Below are 14,540 nucleotides of genomic sequence, written 5' to 3'. Positions count from 1 at the left end.
TAACTGACTGTACTGCTGAACTGAATGAATAAGCATTTTCAGAACCCTAATGGAAAACTGATGAATTCATAAAAGTGCTAACAAAAGATCAAGATGAAAAAAAAATTAATTACATGGGACTGATTGAACTGATGAGAATGATTATAATTTTCTGACTTTCTGTTTGAATTAAAAAAAAAATCCCACAAGGACTCAGAGGCAAAAAATATACAAACCAATTTTCACTGCAAAGTAAAGGAGCTGTTACAGTGGAGGATTACTGGACTGAATGTCAATATTATGACATAGTATGAGTGTGTTTTGTGTTCGGTAATTGCAATCATTGTTGCTTTTGTTGTGGTCATCCATATACAATGCTTGCTGTCAGTTTATTTATCTCTTGTAAAAATAAAATACAGTGTATGTGTGTGAAAAAAATAGCTATGTAGTTATTACCTTATAAAATATGTAAAAGGAAAATGTGTGATGACAATACCACAAAGACCAGGAAGGGAGAAGTAGAAGCATGTCATTGCTAAGGTTCTTATACTATACATAATGAGGTATAATATAACATGAAGGTAGACTGTGGTAAGTTAAAGATATACACAATATCCTAAAGCAACCACTAAAATAACAAAACAAAGAATTATAACTGAAAGACCAATAAAGAAGATAAAATGGAATCATTAAAAATAATTAATCCAAGTCAGACAAAGAAGAATGAATAAATAAACTGTGGTTTATCTTCACAGTGGAATACTACTCAGCAATGAACAGGAGCTAACTGGTGACATGTGAAAATATATGGATAAATCTTAAAATAATTATGCTGAGTGAAGGACCAGAGAAAAATGTGTACATAGTTATGATTCTGTTTATATAAAATTCTAGAAAATGTAAATTAATCAACAGTGACAGAAACAAGATCATTGGTTACTTGAGGATGGGAGAGTGAAGCAGGTAGGAGTGGGAGGGAGAGGCTGCAAAAGGGTATTAGGAGATTTGGGGGATCGCTGGGTATGTTTACTCTCTTGATTGTGGTAATGGTTTCACAGGTGGATGCATATGTCAAAACTTATCAAATTATGTACTTTAAATATGTTTACTGTATTGTATGTCAATTAAACCTTTGTAAAGCTGTTCTAAAAAAACTAAAAAAAATTAATAGCATTGATAATAACAGCTAATAACATTTATGTGCAATTTTTAAATTGCATGCTATTCTGAGTCATACACACACACACACACACACACATACACACACGCTCCATTCATCTAACCTTCACAGTAACCCTAAAAGGAAGGTAGGTACTGTTATTATCTCCACTTTAAAGATGAGGAAACTAAGGTACAGCAAGGTCAAGTAGCACGTCTGAGATCAGCCAGTAAAACAGCACAGCTCAGATTTGAATCCTGGCATTCGGGTTGCAGAACCCGTGCCCTAAAACAAAACTATTCTGTCTTTATAAATTCTATTTTACCTGACATAATCAGAGAATAAAAACTTCTAACCTGGGCCTTGGAACTATGAGTAGGAAGAAGTATCCTACAGACAAACCAAAGAAAAGGGTTGTATTTTATGTTTTTACTACTCTTGAAAGCAGCATATAAATTATAGAGTAAATTGCAATGAATTCATTTGAAGTTTAGGACAGTAATCCAATGATACTGTAGCATTTTATGCATACTTCTATTATGATACATATTTATCACATTGTAGCTGTTAGATATTTAGATGTCTGTGATATGCTGTATTGATAAGCACATGATATTCCGTTTTACCAATCTTTGGGAAGATACTGTACTCTAAAATTGAAGGAATAATTTGTAGTGAGCAATAATGCCCAAAAATCCTTCCTGGGGAGAAATGTGACTGTACTTTGTAAACTGTGTTCCTTAAGCCTTGTCTGAGCATGCAGATGTCCAGAAAATTAGCTCCACCTCGTGGATCATGGTAGTACTACAAATTCAGGCCTTTGAGAACAGTGAAGTGTCAGAGAAGTAATTAGCACTTGTGAGGAAGCACTTTCACATACTGCTGCTGGATGTATAAACTGGTACAACCATTTCTGGAAAGAAATTTTCAAAAATAATCAAAATTGTATACATAAGTAACTTTCTATTCAAAATTTCACTTCTAGAAATTTAGCCTATAGAAATATACAAATTAACAAACATATACTTATCAAGGTTATTTACTGCAGCATTGTTCTTGGTAGTGAAAAATTAGAAACAACCTAATGTCAATGTGGATACAGCTAATACTATTTAACAAGAATATCAACATGACTACAGCTAATAGTTTTTGTAAGTACTTAAATATGTGCCAGGGACCATTCTTAGTCTGACATTGGCTACTATGCTATACTTCTTAGAATGAAGTATATACATCCTCATATGGAAGAATGTTCATTATATACAGTTAAATGAAAAGACTCAAGCTCAGAAGAACTGTATCACTCAATTAAATGCATATACATTAAATATATATATATATATATGCCGTGTATAGAAAAAAGTCTAAAAGGCTACACATATCAAACTGTAAATAATGATTACCTCTGCAGAATGGGATGCGTATGAGGAGAAAGGAGATGATTTTTACTTTATACACGTTTGTATTGCTTGAATTTACCACATTAAGTACACACCAGGTTGTACATAAAAAGTACACAATTAAAATAAGTTAATTGGAGTCTTTAAAATAACTTTAACTACGTTAAGGAAAATTTTTAAAAAGTAGGAAGGGGTAACCTCCTAGATGCTGACTGATAATTTGCACAGTTAATGACAATACATGAGAATGGTCATTTGAGGCAACACACACATACACATACACACACACACACACACACACCCATAAAATGAAGTACATTCAAGGTGATTAAAACACTTCAGAAATTCTGGGTAAGTTTATAACTGGTAATTTTTTGACAAAGATGGTAGGTTGAACATGCACATCTAACCCTAACCTGCCCCACCCCCCAAACTCCACTAAAATTATAGTAAAAAGAATTTTTAAAGGTCAAACTCCCAGCAATGAGGAAAATAGGAGATGAAACAATAGTAATAAAATTTTGGAAGCTGGAAGTAGATGGACAAATGGTAACTAATTTAGCAGACCTGAGAAAGTCTAAACCTAAGCTGCACTGGGTAAAGCTGAGAATTAACCAGATTTCAAAACGCTCAGGAGTTCTGCATAGACAATCACTTATTTTGTATTCCTACACCATGAAAGGTTTTGTCGTGTCTTAAAATAGTAACACTGCTCTTTTTAGAATTTAACAGAATATAGTGAAGAGTACAGTAGAGGCCTGAGTTAAGTGGACCAATAAACACCATTTACTTTGAGGGACCTTCAATATGAAATATACAAAAATTAATTTGTGGTGAGAATAAATTTTCTTAGTCAACAATTACCTTATCAAAAACTAATTACTCAACTATATGTTAGAAGTAAATCTTTAGGTAAAACAATAATAAAAATAATATAGGCTACTATTATCTTGTTGCCTTCACCTAGAGCTACAACGCCTTTTCCATTACTTTCCCTTTCTCATACAGAAGGAGCATTTTAAAAAGCAACAATTAAGTAAATATTTAATGGTGGGCACTTCAGCTTGAGAAAGGAGAAATCAGGATGGATTCCAGGAGAAATCAAGCTTTTCTGAAAAGTAGCATGGCATCTGCCAATAGTGCTCTGCTTTAATAATGATGCAGATTGTAGCCGAGTTCTGACCATATAACAACTTTCAATAGAGCTATTTCTCACTGCTTCTAGTTAGCAAAAATAGTAACAATTCCTTTCCTGCTAAAATATAGGATAGCACACATATTTAAACCTAAGTATTTTTAGAACCCATATAACAAAGTTACCTGATCCAGCAATAAAGTAAAACGACTGTAGGGGTGAAGTCTAACAAATACTTAACATAATAGGATTAAATCCTCTAGCAGTTTAAAAAAGTGATGACATCTTACTATAACGAAAATTCTCTGTTACGAGATTATTTCACCATTAAAAATTACTTACAAAGACTAAATAAAGATTTGAGAGCAAAGAAGCCCGTCTAGAATTGGTCAAAAGTGTAAGCGTATTATGAGGATTTTTTCTGCATTATCCAGATTGTCACAGAAACTGATAACTCAGCATCTAGGAATAATGAAGATTTTTGTAGAATAGCCAAAAAACTGTTAATTGATTTTATTTAGTTAACTTTGAGACAATGTAACTTTTAGCAAATTATAACTTTAAGGACTTAAAAAGTGCAAAAATATGATGAACTTGAAGAAGCTGTTGGATTACAGGACCACCATTAATATCTAGCAGAGAACATAACTGTACCTAAACCAGTATCAAAGGATGCCTTTAAATTTAGAATGAATTATGCAAACCTTTTAAAAGTTTATTTGAAAACTGAAGGGTTGGAGCAAGTACTAACAAAGTCAGACATGTACAAACACATTTACAGTTTAAGTGTTATGTTAACCAGAACCCCTACAAGGCAAAAGGTGGCCTAGCTGGATTACACACAGGTGCCATAAATGGAAGAAACCAGGTAACATCTAAGAAATTAATAAAATGGGCCAGAAGGAATAAAGCTGGGGGTAGAGATAAGTATGGACCAGAAAGTCAAAATGACTTGATAATCCTCCACATCTTAAGGAGCAGATTATCCACAATCTTGAGTCAAGGGACTGCTGAGAATGCAGATGTAGATAAGAATCCACCTCTTTACTGGAAATCATAAATCAAAGGTAGGGATCCTCTAAAAAGTAATAAAACTGTTGCTAACTAATCCAGCTCTCTCTGTAGATAAGAGTGCATTTGTATATCTTAAGAACTAGAGGGCCCAAAGAAGTGACTAGAGGCCAACTCTCACCTTTAATTCATTCTACAAATCTTTCCCTTCTAAAATACAGGACTGGGAATTCCCTGGCTGTCCAGCTGTTAGGACTCCATGCTCTCACTGCTGAGGGCCTGGGTTCAGTCCCTGGATGGGGAACTAAAAATCCCACAAGCTGCATGGTGCAGCCAAAAAAAATAATTATTTAAAAATATATAAATAAAATACAGGACTGTTTAATTCATTCCACAAAGACTTATTGAATGTTTATTTTTCCAGGCATTGTGTTGATGAAAGAGGTTACCAAAGTGAACAAGACACAGTCCCTATCCCGGAGGATGTATAGCTTAAGGGAAAAGACAAACACCTAAGTACAAAGTGGTAAAGTAATGTGGTCAATACATTTATGCCGTGTGTTCTGATAACGGAGGGGATCACTCACTTAGCCCAGCCCAGAAATAGGTCAGGGAGAGAAATTACGGTTACTATGTTGGATATGAAAGGATACCTGAGCTAGATCTTAAAAAATGAGAAGTTAGTAAAGTAAGTAACAGAGAAAAGAACATTCAAGAAAAGGGAACAAATAATAGGAGCAAAGGATTGAGCATGAAACAGTCCTTTGATGTATGATAAGAGGGTGAGGTATGAGGTACCACTGGTAGATTATTATTATTATTCTTAGAATGTAAGGATAGAGATGCTGAGGGGTAGGAGAGGAGACTGACAATGTACAGGTCAGATTATGGAGGGACTAGAATGCCACACAAAGATTCTTAAACTTTATCTTGTAGGTCATGGGGAACCACTGTTAAGTGGAGAATGATACAGAATCACATTTCACATAAGTCACTCTGGCAACACTGTGGTGGATGAATCTGAGAGGGAGCAAGATTGGAGGTCGGGGACCAGTTAGTAGACTACTGAAATAGTTCAGGAAAGAAATAATGAGGTCCTGAACTAACAAGTGACCTTCTAATAAAAACCCCAATAATCCAGGATGATCAAAGTGTAGTAGAAGAACAAAAAACTAATGCATTGATATATATGTGAACATACAATACATAATATTTATATATCACATATATTTTTATATGTACATATATATATGCTTTTTTGCTACTATTACATTACATTATAGATTGTGCCTTTCTACATTAATCAAAAAGGACAGGTAATTCCGTGGTGGTCCAGTGGTTAGGGCTCCTCACTTCCACTGCAGGAGGAACCGATTCGATCCCTGGTTGGGGAACTGAGAGCCCGCAAGCTGTGGTGCGGCCAGGAAAAAAAAAAAAAAAGGACAAAGAATTTACGAAAACAAAAAGGAAAAGGGAAGCTACAATTCAAAGCATTCTATTTATCGTAGAACTAGCAATTAATAATAAATTGTTTAAAGACACAGACCTACTAGAGAATGGACTTGAGGATATGGGGAGACGGAAGGGTAAGCTGTGACAAAGCGAGAGAGAGGCATGGACATATATACACTACCAAACGTAAAATAGATAGCTAGTGGGAAGCAGCTGCATAGCACAGGGAGATCAGCTTGGTGCTTTGTGACCACCTAGGGGGGTGGGATAGGGAGGGTGGGAGGGAGGGAGACGCAAGAGGGAAGAGATATGGCAACATATGTATATGTATTACTGATTCACTTTGTTATAAAGCAGAAACTAACACACCATTGTAAAGCAATTATACTCCAATAAAGATGTAAAAATGAAATAAAATAAAATAGTTACCCCCAAATGAGTTATTTTACTGGAAAAATAAATAGAATTCTGCTAGAAATTTAAATTTAGAAGGAGGAATATTATTTAAAATGTATCCCATAAAGCATCTGAAATCAAGAACATTATCAGATTTCTCAGAATAATTTATTAACAAAGAAAATCTATATACTAGATCTACATAAATTAAAAGCAATAATATAATTTAATAAAGAAAACAACATGACCTTAGTAACAATTTATTGTGAACCTACCTTGCCATGTGTACCATTTACTATTCATAAATCTTAGTGAGGTAGGACCACTATATTCATTTTGCAGATGAGAAAATGAAAGCTCAGATAAGTTTACTTACCTAATAACCAGGACTTAAAGTTTGTCTGATTTTAGATGTCTGGTTTACATGTAGCCACATGTAAATAAGACTGTAAGCATTTCACAAGAATATTTTTATTTCACAAATACAGCACTTCATATCAGAAAGCCAAGATTAGGTTTGGGGGGCTTCCCTGGTGGCGCAGTGGTTGAGAGTCCGCCTGCGGAAGCAGGGGACACAGGTTCGTGCCCCGGTCCGGGAAGATCCCACATGCCGCAGAGCGGCTGGGCCCGTGAGCCATGGCTGCTGAGCCTGCGCGTCCGGAGCCTGTGCTCCGCAACGGGAGAAGCCACAACAGTGAGAGGCCCGCGTACCCAAAAAAAAAAAAAAAAAAAAAAAAAAAAAGATTAGGTTTGGGCAATAGAGCTAACACTGGGGTCAAAGAGAACTTGGTTTATATCTAGACTTTACCCCTTACTAGCTGTGAGAATCTGAGTTAACTTCTCTGAGTTTCAACAAGCATAAAAGAGGTTAGAAGCCTTCAAAGTGTTCCTGCAAAGATCACAAAGTAACCAGTCCAGGTAAGTAATCAATTAATAGTAGCTAATGCTATTATTCATAAATCAATAAAATGTATAAATAAAACTAATACACTGCATTAAAATTGAAATAAAAAATTAATTTAGGAAAAGAACACCCTTTTCCCCTGCTATGAATGTTTCTTTAGCCGTAATAGGCATATTATTTACAATAGAATACCTAACTCATAAGAATATATAGTCAACTCTTGATAATCCAATAGCATATTAACTGGTTTGCAGTTAATCTGTGATTAAAGTGCCATAGTAACCCAGCTTTTCCTCCCTTGTTAGAGACAAGTTGGTTAGGAACCTGTGATGCCCAAACTCTTCCCTCAACCACACATACACTGTAGCTCCCAAATCCCCACCACAGCATTTCCACCCCAAGTGCTCTGGTCCCTGCCTTGGCACTTCAAATCCCACTGCTTGGGAAAGCTGAGAGAGGACTGGAATAATCAGTACTTGCCACCACATTAGTGGGTCCCCTAGCGAATAATTCTTCCTACATTTTTTGTGATATTTGTGACGTGATCCTCACTCCCCTGTAACTCTACCACTTACGCCAGTTAATAGCTGACAATATTGAAGAAGTATAACTTAGAAATCTGTGAGCAACTTTAAACCATTTTACTTGATTAAAAAAAAAAAATTTCTTGGGCTTCCCTGGTGGCGCAGTGGTTGAGAGTCCGCCTGCCTATGCAGGGGACACGGGTTCGTGCCCCGGTCCGGGAGGATCCCACATGCCACAGAGCAGCTGGGCCCGTGAGCCGTGGCCGCTGAGCCTGCGCGTCCGGAGCCTGTGCTCAGCAACGGGAGAGGCTGCAACAGTGAGAGGCCCGTGTACCGCAAAAAAAAAAAAAAAAAAAAAAATTTCTTGCTGTATAGCACAGGGAATTCTACTTCACTTCACTGTACAGTAGAAACTAACACAACATTGTAAAACAACTATATCCCAATTAACAAAAAAATTTGTTTGCAAAACAAAATAAATTCTTGCCATTATATAACCATTTTAAGTTATATGTTTTTAGTTGGCTTAAATAGTTCAATACTAACTATAATATTTAGTTACTATTAAAATTCAATACTAACTATAATATTTAAAATATTACTTAAATGATTCAATACTAACTATAATATTTAGTTACTACTACTAAATATTTTAATAGTTTAGTATTTTAATAGTTAAACTTAGTGATATCACAAAGAATTAAATAATAAACCCCAGGTAAACAGTCCCTGAGGCCCAAGTTAACACTGTATAAATACTGCTATGTATCTATATATTATACTTCATAAAAATATTTTAAAAATTACCTTGGTGTTCTTCTAAATCCATGTCAAGTTGTCTAATTTCTTCATTAAGCTGATTTATTTTTTCTTTTATATCTGTTAACCTGTTGAAAATATTATTTAATGAATTTATGGCAGACAATTTAGATATTCAGTAAAAACATTTGGTGATGATGTTATGAAATCTTACATCTTTTTGAATCTGCAGAAACAATATCAATAAATAATATGCTTTATTCTGAGGACAATACTATAAATTTGAGAGAAAAATCTTTTTTCATGATTCGCATTTAGAGTACAAGTGTGTTCTGAGAATGCTGGCTTGCCTGACTTCAACAGTAGACCCTTCCCCCACAGCCATCTTTTGAGCTTTACTTGTGATATTAAGAAAATAAAAAATCTTTAGCAACCTTCTTTTTGTAGGTTTATATAAACTAAACTAAGTTAGCAAGTTTGTCTTAAAAGTTAGAAAATAAGAGAAAATTTACCATTGAGAGAAGATTATATGGGTTAAAATTTTAACAAAAGCAGTTGTACTTATTACAAAGCTATAGTAATCAAGACAGTATGATACTGGAATAAGGATAGACATATCCTTTTAAGGATAGACAATGGAATAGTATTGTGAGCCTAGGAATAAGACCCTGTATCTATATACAATTGATTTTTGACAAAGGTGCCAAAACAATTAAACAGAGAAAGAACATTAAATAATATTTCTTGAAAGAATATTTCAACAAATGGTGCTGGGATAACTGGATATACACAAGCAAAAGAATAAAACTGGACTCCTACCTCATACCATACACAAAAGTTAACTAAAAGTGGGTCATAGATCTAAACATAAGAACTAAACTATAAAACACTTAAATAAAAAAAACATAAGCATAAATCTTCAAGAAATTGAACTAGGCATTGGTTTCTTACATATGACACCAAAAGCACAGACGACAAAAGAAAAAAATAAACCAGATATAATCAAAATTTAAAACTACTGGGACTTCCCTGGTGGCACAGTGGTTAAGAATCTGCCTGCCAATGCAGAGGATACAGGTTCGACCCCTGGTCTGGGAAGATCCCACATGCCCCAGAACAAATAAGCCTATGCACCACAACTACTGAGCATGCACTCTAGAGCCTGTGAGCCACAACTACTGAAGCCTGCACACCTAGAGCCCATGCTCCGCAACAAGAGAAGTCACTGCAATGAGGAGCCCGGGCACCGCAACAAAGAGTAGCCCCCGCTCGCTGCAACTACAGAAAGCCCGTGCACAGCAATGAAGACTTAATGCAGCCAAAAATAAATAAATAAAATAAATAACTTTATTAAAAAAATAAAGTCTTAAAAAAAAATTTTTAACTTTTGTGCTTCAAAGGACACCATAAAGAAAGTGAAAAGAAAACCCAAATAATGGAAGAAAAATTTTGCAAATCATTTATCTGATAAGAGACTTTATTTAGAATATATAAAGAGCTCTTACAATTCAACAATAATAAATAACCCAATTTAAAAATGGGCAAAAGCGCAGGGAGAAAGCTTTGCGATGACCTACAGGGGTGGGATAGGGAGGATGGGAGAGAGGCTCAAGAGGGAAGGGATATGGGGACACATGTATGCATATGGCTGATATGGCTGATTCGCTTTGTTGTACAACAGAAACTAACACAGTATTGTGAAGCAATTATACTCCAATAATGATCTATAAAAAATAAATAAATAAATAAAATTTTAAAATGGGCAGAGAATGTGAATAGACATTTCTCCAAAGAATATATATATATGACCAATAAGTACAGGAAAAAAAGTGTAACATCATTCATTAATCATCAGGAAAATGCAAATCAATGATACCACTTCACACCTACTATGATGGCTACACAGTAATCAAAAATGACAGATAATAACAAGTGTTGGTGAGGTCATGGAGAAACTGGAACACTTATACACTGCTGGTGAAAATGTAAAATGGTGCAGCTGCATTGGAAAATAGTCTGGCACCTCCTCAAAAAGTTAAATATAGAGTTACCGTATGAACCAGCACTCCTAGGTAAATTCCACTCCTAGGTAAATACCCAAGAGAAGTGAAAATATATGTCCACACACAAAAACATGTACACGATTGTTCATACCAGCATGATCCATCACAGCCAAAAAATAGAAACAATCCAAATGTCCATCAATTAATGAATGGATAAATAAATATGGTATAGCCACACAAATGGGATATTATTTGGCAATAAAAAGAAATGAAATACTGATACATGCTACAACACAGATGAACCCTGAAAACATTATGCTAAGTGTAAGAATCCAGCCACATAGGACCATATGTTGTATGCTTTCATTTATATGAAATGTCCAGAACAGGCCAATCTACACAGACATAAGGTACAGTGGTTGCTTAGGGCTGGGAACGGGGGATGAGAGGTATGATGGTTAAGGGGTATGGGTTTCTATTGGGGTGACTGAACTGTTCTGAAATTGACTGAGGTGGTGGTTGCACAACTCTGTGAATATAATAAAAAACTCTGAATTGTACACTTTAAATATGTGAATTGTACGGTATGTATTATATCACAATAAAGCTGTTTTTAAAAAGCAATTATACTATGTAATGGCTCTTAACTAAACATTCAAAGAATTATTTAAAGCTATAAATAAAACTGAAAGCTGCATCAATATTGTCAGTGTGAATCACAGAAAAAATGACTGCAACAATATGCACCTCTTACACATTTAGAATGCAATTTAAAGGATGAGAAATGAATGTAAAATGTCCTAGTGTAAAAGTACTTACTGTCGCTCCATGCTGGCTATTTCCTGATTATCTTCTTTAACCTATAAAGGCATGAAGAGAAAACAGAATTTAAAGAATTACTCATTGTTAGGCTATCTTAAAGAGATTTCCCTTCTAGGGTGTGTACTAAAATATCAAATCTAGTCGCTTTAAACTTATTTCTTGAAATTCAGCCTTTGAAGTTAAAAGGAACATCATTAGGGAACTATTTTTTTTTTTTTTTTAGTGAATAAAAATTTATTTAGTCAAAATTTTTTTTTTTTTTTTAACATCTTTATTGGGGTATAATTGCTTTACAATGGTGTGTTAGTTTCTGCTTTATAACAAAGTGAATCAGCTATACATATACATATGTTCCCATATGTCTTCCCTCTTGCGTCTCCCTCCCTCCCACTCTCCCCATCCCACCCTTCCAGGCTGTCACAAAGCACCGAGCTAATATCCCTGTGCCTTGCGGCTGCTTCCCCCCAGCTATCTACCTTACTACGTTTGTTAGTGTGTATATGTCCATGACTCTCTCTCGCCCTGTCAAAACTCACCCCTCCCCCTCCCCATACCCTCAAGTCCGTTCTCCAGTAGGTCTACGTCTTTATTCCTATCTTACCCCTAGGTTCTTCATGACATTTTTTTCCCTTAAATTCCATATATATGTGTTAGCATACGGTATTTGTCTTTTTCTTTCTGACTTACTTCACTCTGTATGACAGACTCTAGGTCTATCCATCTCATTACAAATAGCTCAATTTCATTTCTTTTTAAGGCTGAGTAATATTCCATTGTGTATATGTGCCACATCTTCCCCATCCATTCATCTGATGATGGGCGCTTAGGTTGTTTCCATGTCCTGGCTATTGTAAATAGAGCTGCAATGAACATTTTGGTACATGACTCTTTTTGAATTTTGGTTTTCTCAGGGTATATGCCAAGTAGTGGGATTGCTGGGTCATATGGTAATTCTATTTGTAGTTTTTTAAGGAACCTCCATACTGTTCTCCACAGTGGCTGAACCAATTCACATTCCCACCAGCAGTGCAAGAGTGTCCCCTTTTCTCCACACCCTCTCCAGCATTTATTGTTTCTAGATTTTTTGATGATGGCCATTCTGACTGGTGTGAGATGATATCTCATTGTAGTTTTGATTTGCATTTCTCTAATGATTAATGATGTTGAGCATTCTTTCATGTGTTTGTTGGCATTCTGTATATCTTCTTTGGAGAAATGTCTATTTAGGTCTTCTGCCCATTTTTGGATGGGGTTGTTTGTTCTTTTGTTATTGAGCTGCATGAGCTGCTTGTAAATTTTGGAGATTAATCCTTTGTCAGTTGCTTCATTTGCAAATGTTTTCTCCCATTCTGAGGGTTGTCTTTTGGTCTTGGTTATGGTTTCCTTTGCTGTGCAAAAGCTTTGAAGTTTCATTAGGTCCCATTTGTTTATTTTTGTTTTTATTTCCATTACTCTAGGAGGTGGGTCAGAAAGGATCTTGCTGTGATTTATGTCATAGAGTGTTCTTCCTATGTTTTCTTCTAAGAGTTTGATAGTTTCTGGCCTTACATTTAGGTCTTTAATCCATTTTGAGCTTATTTTTGTGTATGGTGTTAGGGAGTGATCTAATCTCATACTTTTACATGTACCTGTCCAGTTTTCCCAGCACCATTTATTGAAGAGGCTGTCCTTTCTCCACTGTACATTCCTGCCTCCTTTATCAAAGATAAGGTGTCCATATGTGCGTGGGTTTATCTCTGGGCTTTCTATCCTGTTCCACTGATCTATCTTTCTGTTTTTGTGCCAGTACCATACTGTCTTGATTACTGTTGCTTTGTAATATAGTCTGAAGTCAGGGAGCCTTATTCCTCCAGCTCCTTTTTTCGTTCTCAAGATTGCTTTGGCTATTCGGGGTCTTTTGTGTTTCCATACAAATTGCGAAATTTTTTGTTCTAGTTCTGTGAAAAATGCCAGTGGTAGTTTGATAGGGATTGCATTGAATCTGTAGATTGCTTTGGGTAGTAGAGTCATTTTCACAATGTTGATTCTTCCCATCCAAGAACATGGTATATCTCTCCATCTATTTGTATCATCTTTAATTTCTTTCATCAGTGTCTTATAATTTTCTGCATACAGGTCTTTCGTATCCTTAGGTGGGAACTATTCACAGATTTTTCTTTCCTTCTCAAAGGAAGAGTGGTGACTGATAAATATCCATACCTATCCACGTGGCACCAAGAAGTTAACACATCTTCAGGCCTGGATCAATTTACATAAATATCTAAGACTTTTGAGCCTGTCTCCCCCGCCCTGCTCCCCCTGCTCCCCACCCCCAACCCACGCACACGGTAGGGCTGCCAGATTTAGCAATCCCCGTTACATTTGAATTTCAGAAAAACAATGAATAACTTTTGTGGTATGTATTTGGAATATACTTATTGTCCTTACGTGTATATTTATTCTAAAAGATTATTCACTGCTTATCTGAAATTCAAATTTAACTAGTCATTCTGTATTCTATCTAGAAATTCTATACCAAGATCACACTCTTCGTCCCCTGCCTTCAATGATCTCTTTCCAAGGAACTTCAGAGATTCTAGATTTTGATACCTTTCTAGAATGATTCTAACACTTAAATAGCTCCTGAGTTGATCCCTAAGGTTCCTACAAACCCACTGGATTCAATCTAAGACCACAAAGGAGTCCCATTTGTAGGTTCCTGACTAGAGGTGCTCCCAAATATATAGGCTCCTAAGGGCTGTATATTTAGGGTGTCTCAGGATAAACAATAGGCTAAACTAAAGCGAGCCTTGGGACAGTAAGAAAGCTACTGAACACATGTGACATAACATGGTGACATACTGTGATTTCACAGGACATTTTAATTCCATTCACTTCATGGTGGCACTGATAGAAATAACCACACAAAGTCGTCAGCCTTGGGGCACTTCATTTTCTAAATATGAGGCCCAAAACAAATAATGGAATACATCTTCAATAAGATTAATTATTTACTG

General features: G+C 35.6%; 1 protein-coding gene across 1 annotated transcript in view; it reads right to left on the bottom strand.

The window, feature by feature from the left end:
- IFT74 (intraflagellar transport 74) overlaps positions 1 to 14,540 on the bottom strand; it is an 80,284-nt gene that overhangs the window by 25,170 nt on the left and 40,574 nt on the right. The window contains 2 exon segments of the mRNA XM_032636066.1: positions 8,768 to 8,847; positions 11,542 to 11,582. Of these exon segments, the coding sequence (XP_032491957.1) occupies positions 8,768 to 8,847; positions 11,542 to 11,582 (121 nt within the window).

Source organism: Phocoena sinus, chromosome 6 (assembly GCF_008692025.1).
Source record: "Phocoena sinus isolate mPhoSin1 chromosome 6, mPhoSin1.pri, whole genome shotgun sequence".
Classification (NCBI taxonomy): Eukaryota; Metazoa; Chordata; class Mammalia; order Artiodactyla; family Phocoenidae; genus Phocoena; species Phocoena sinus.
This window is presented reverse-complemented; position numbering and strand designations above follow the sequence as displayed.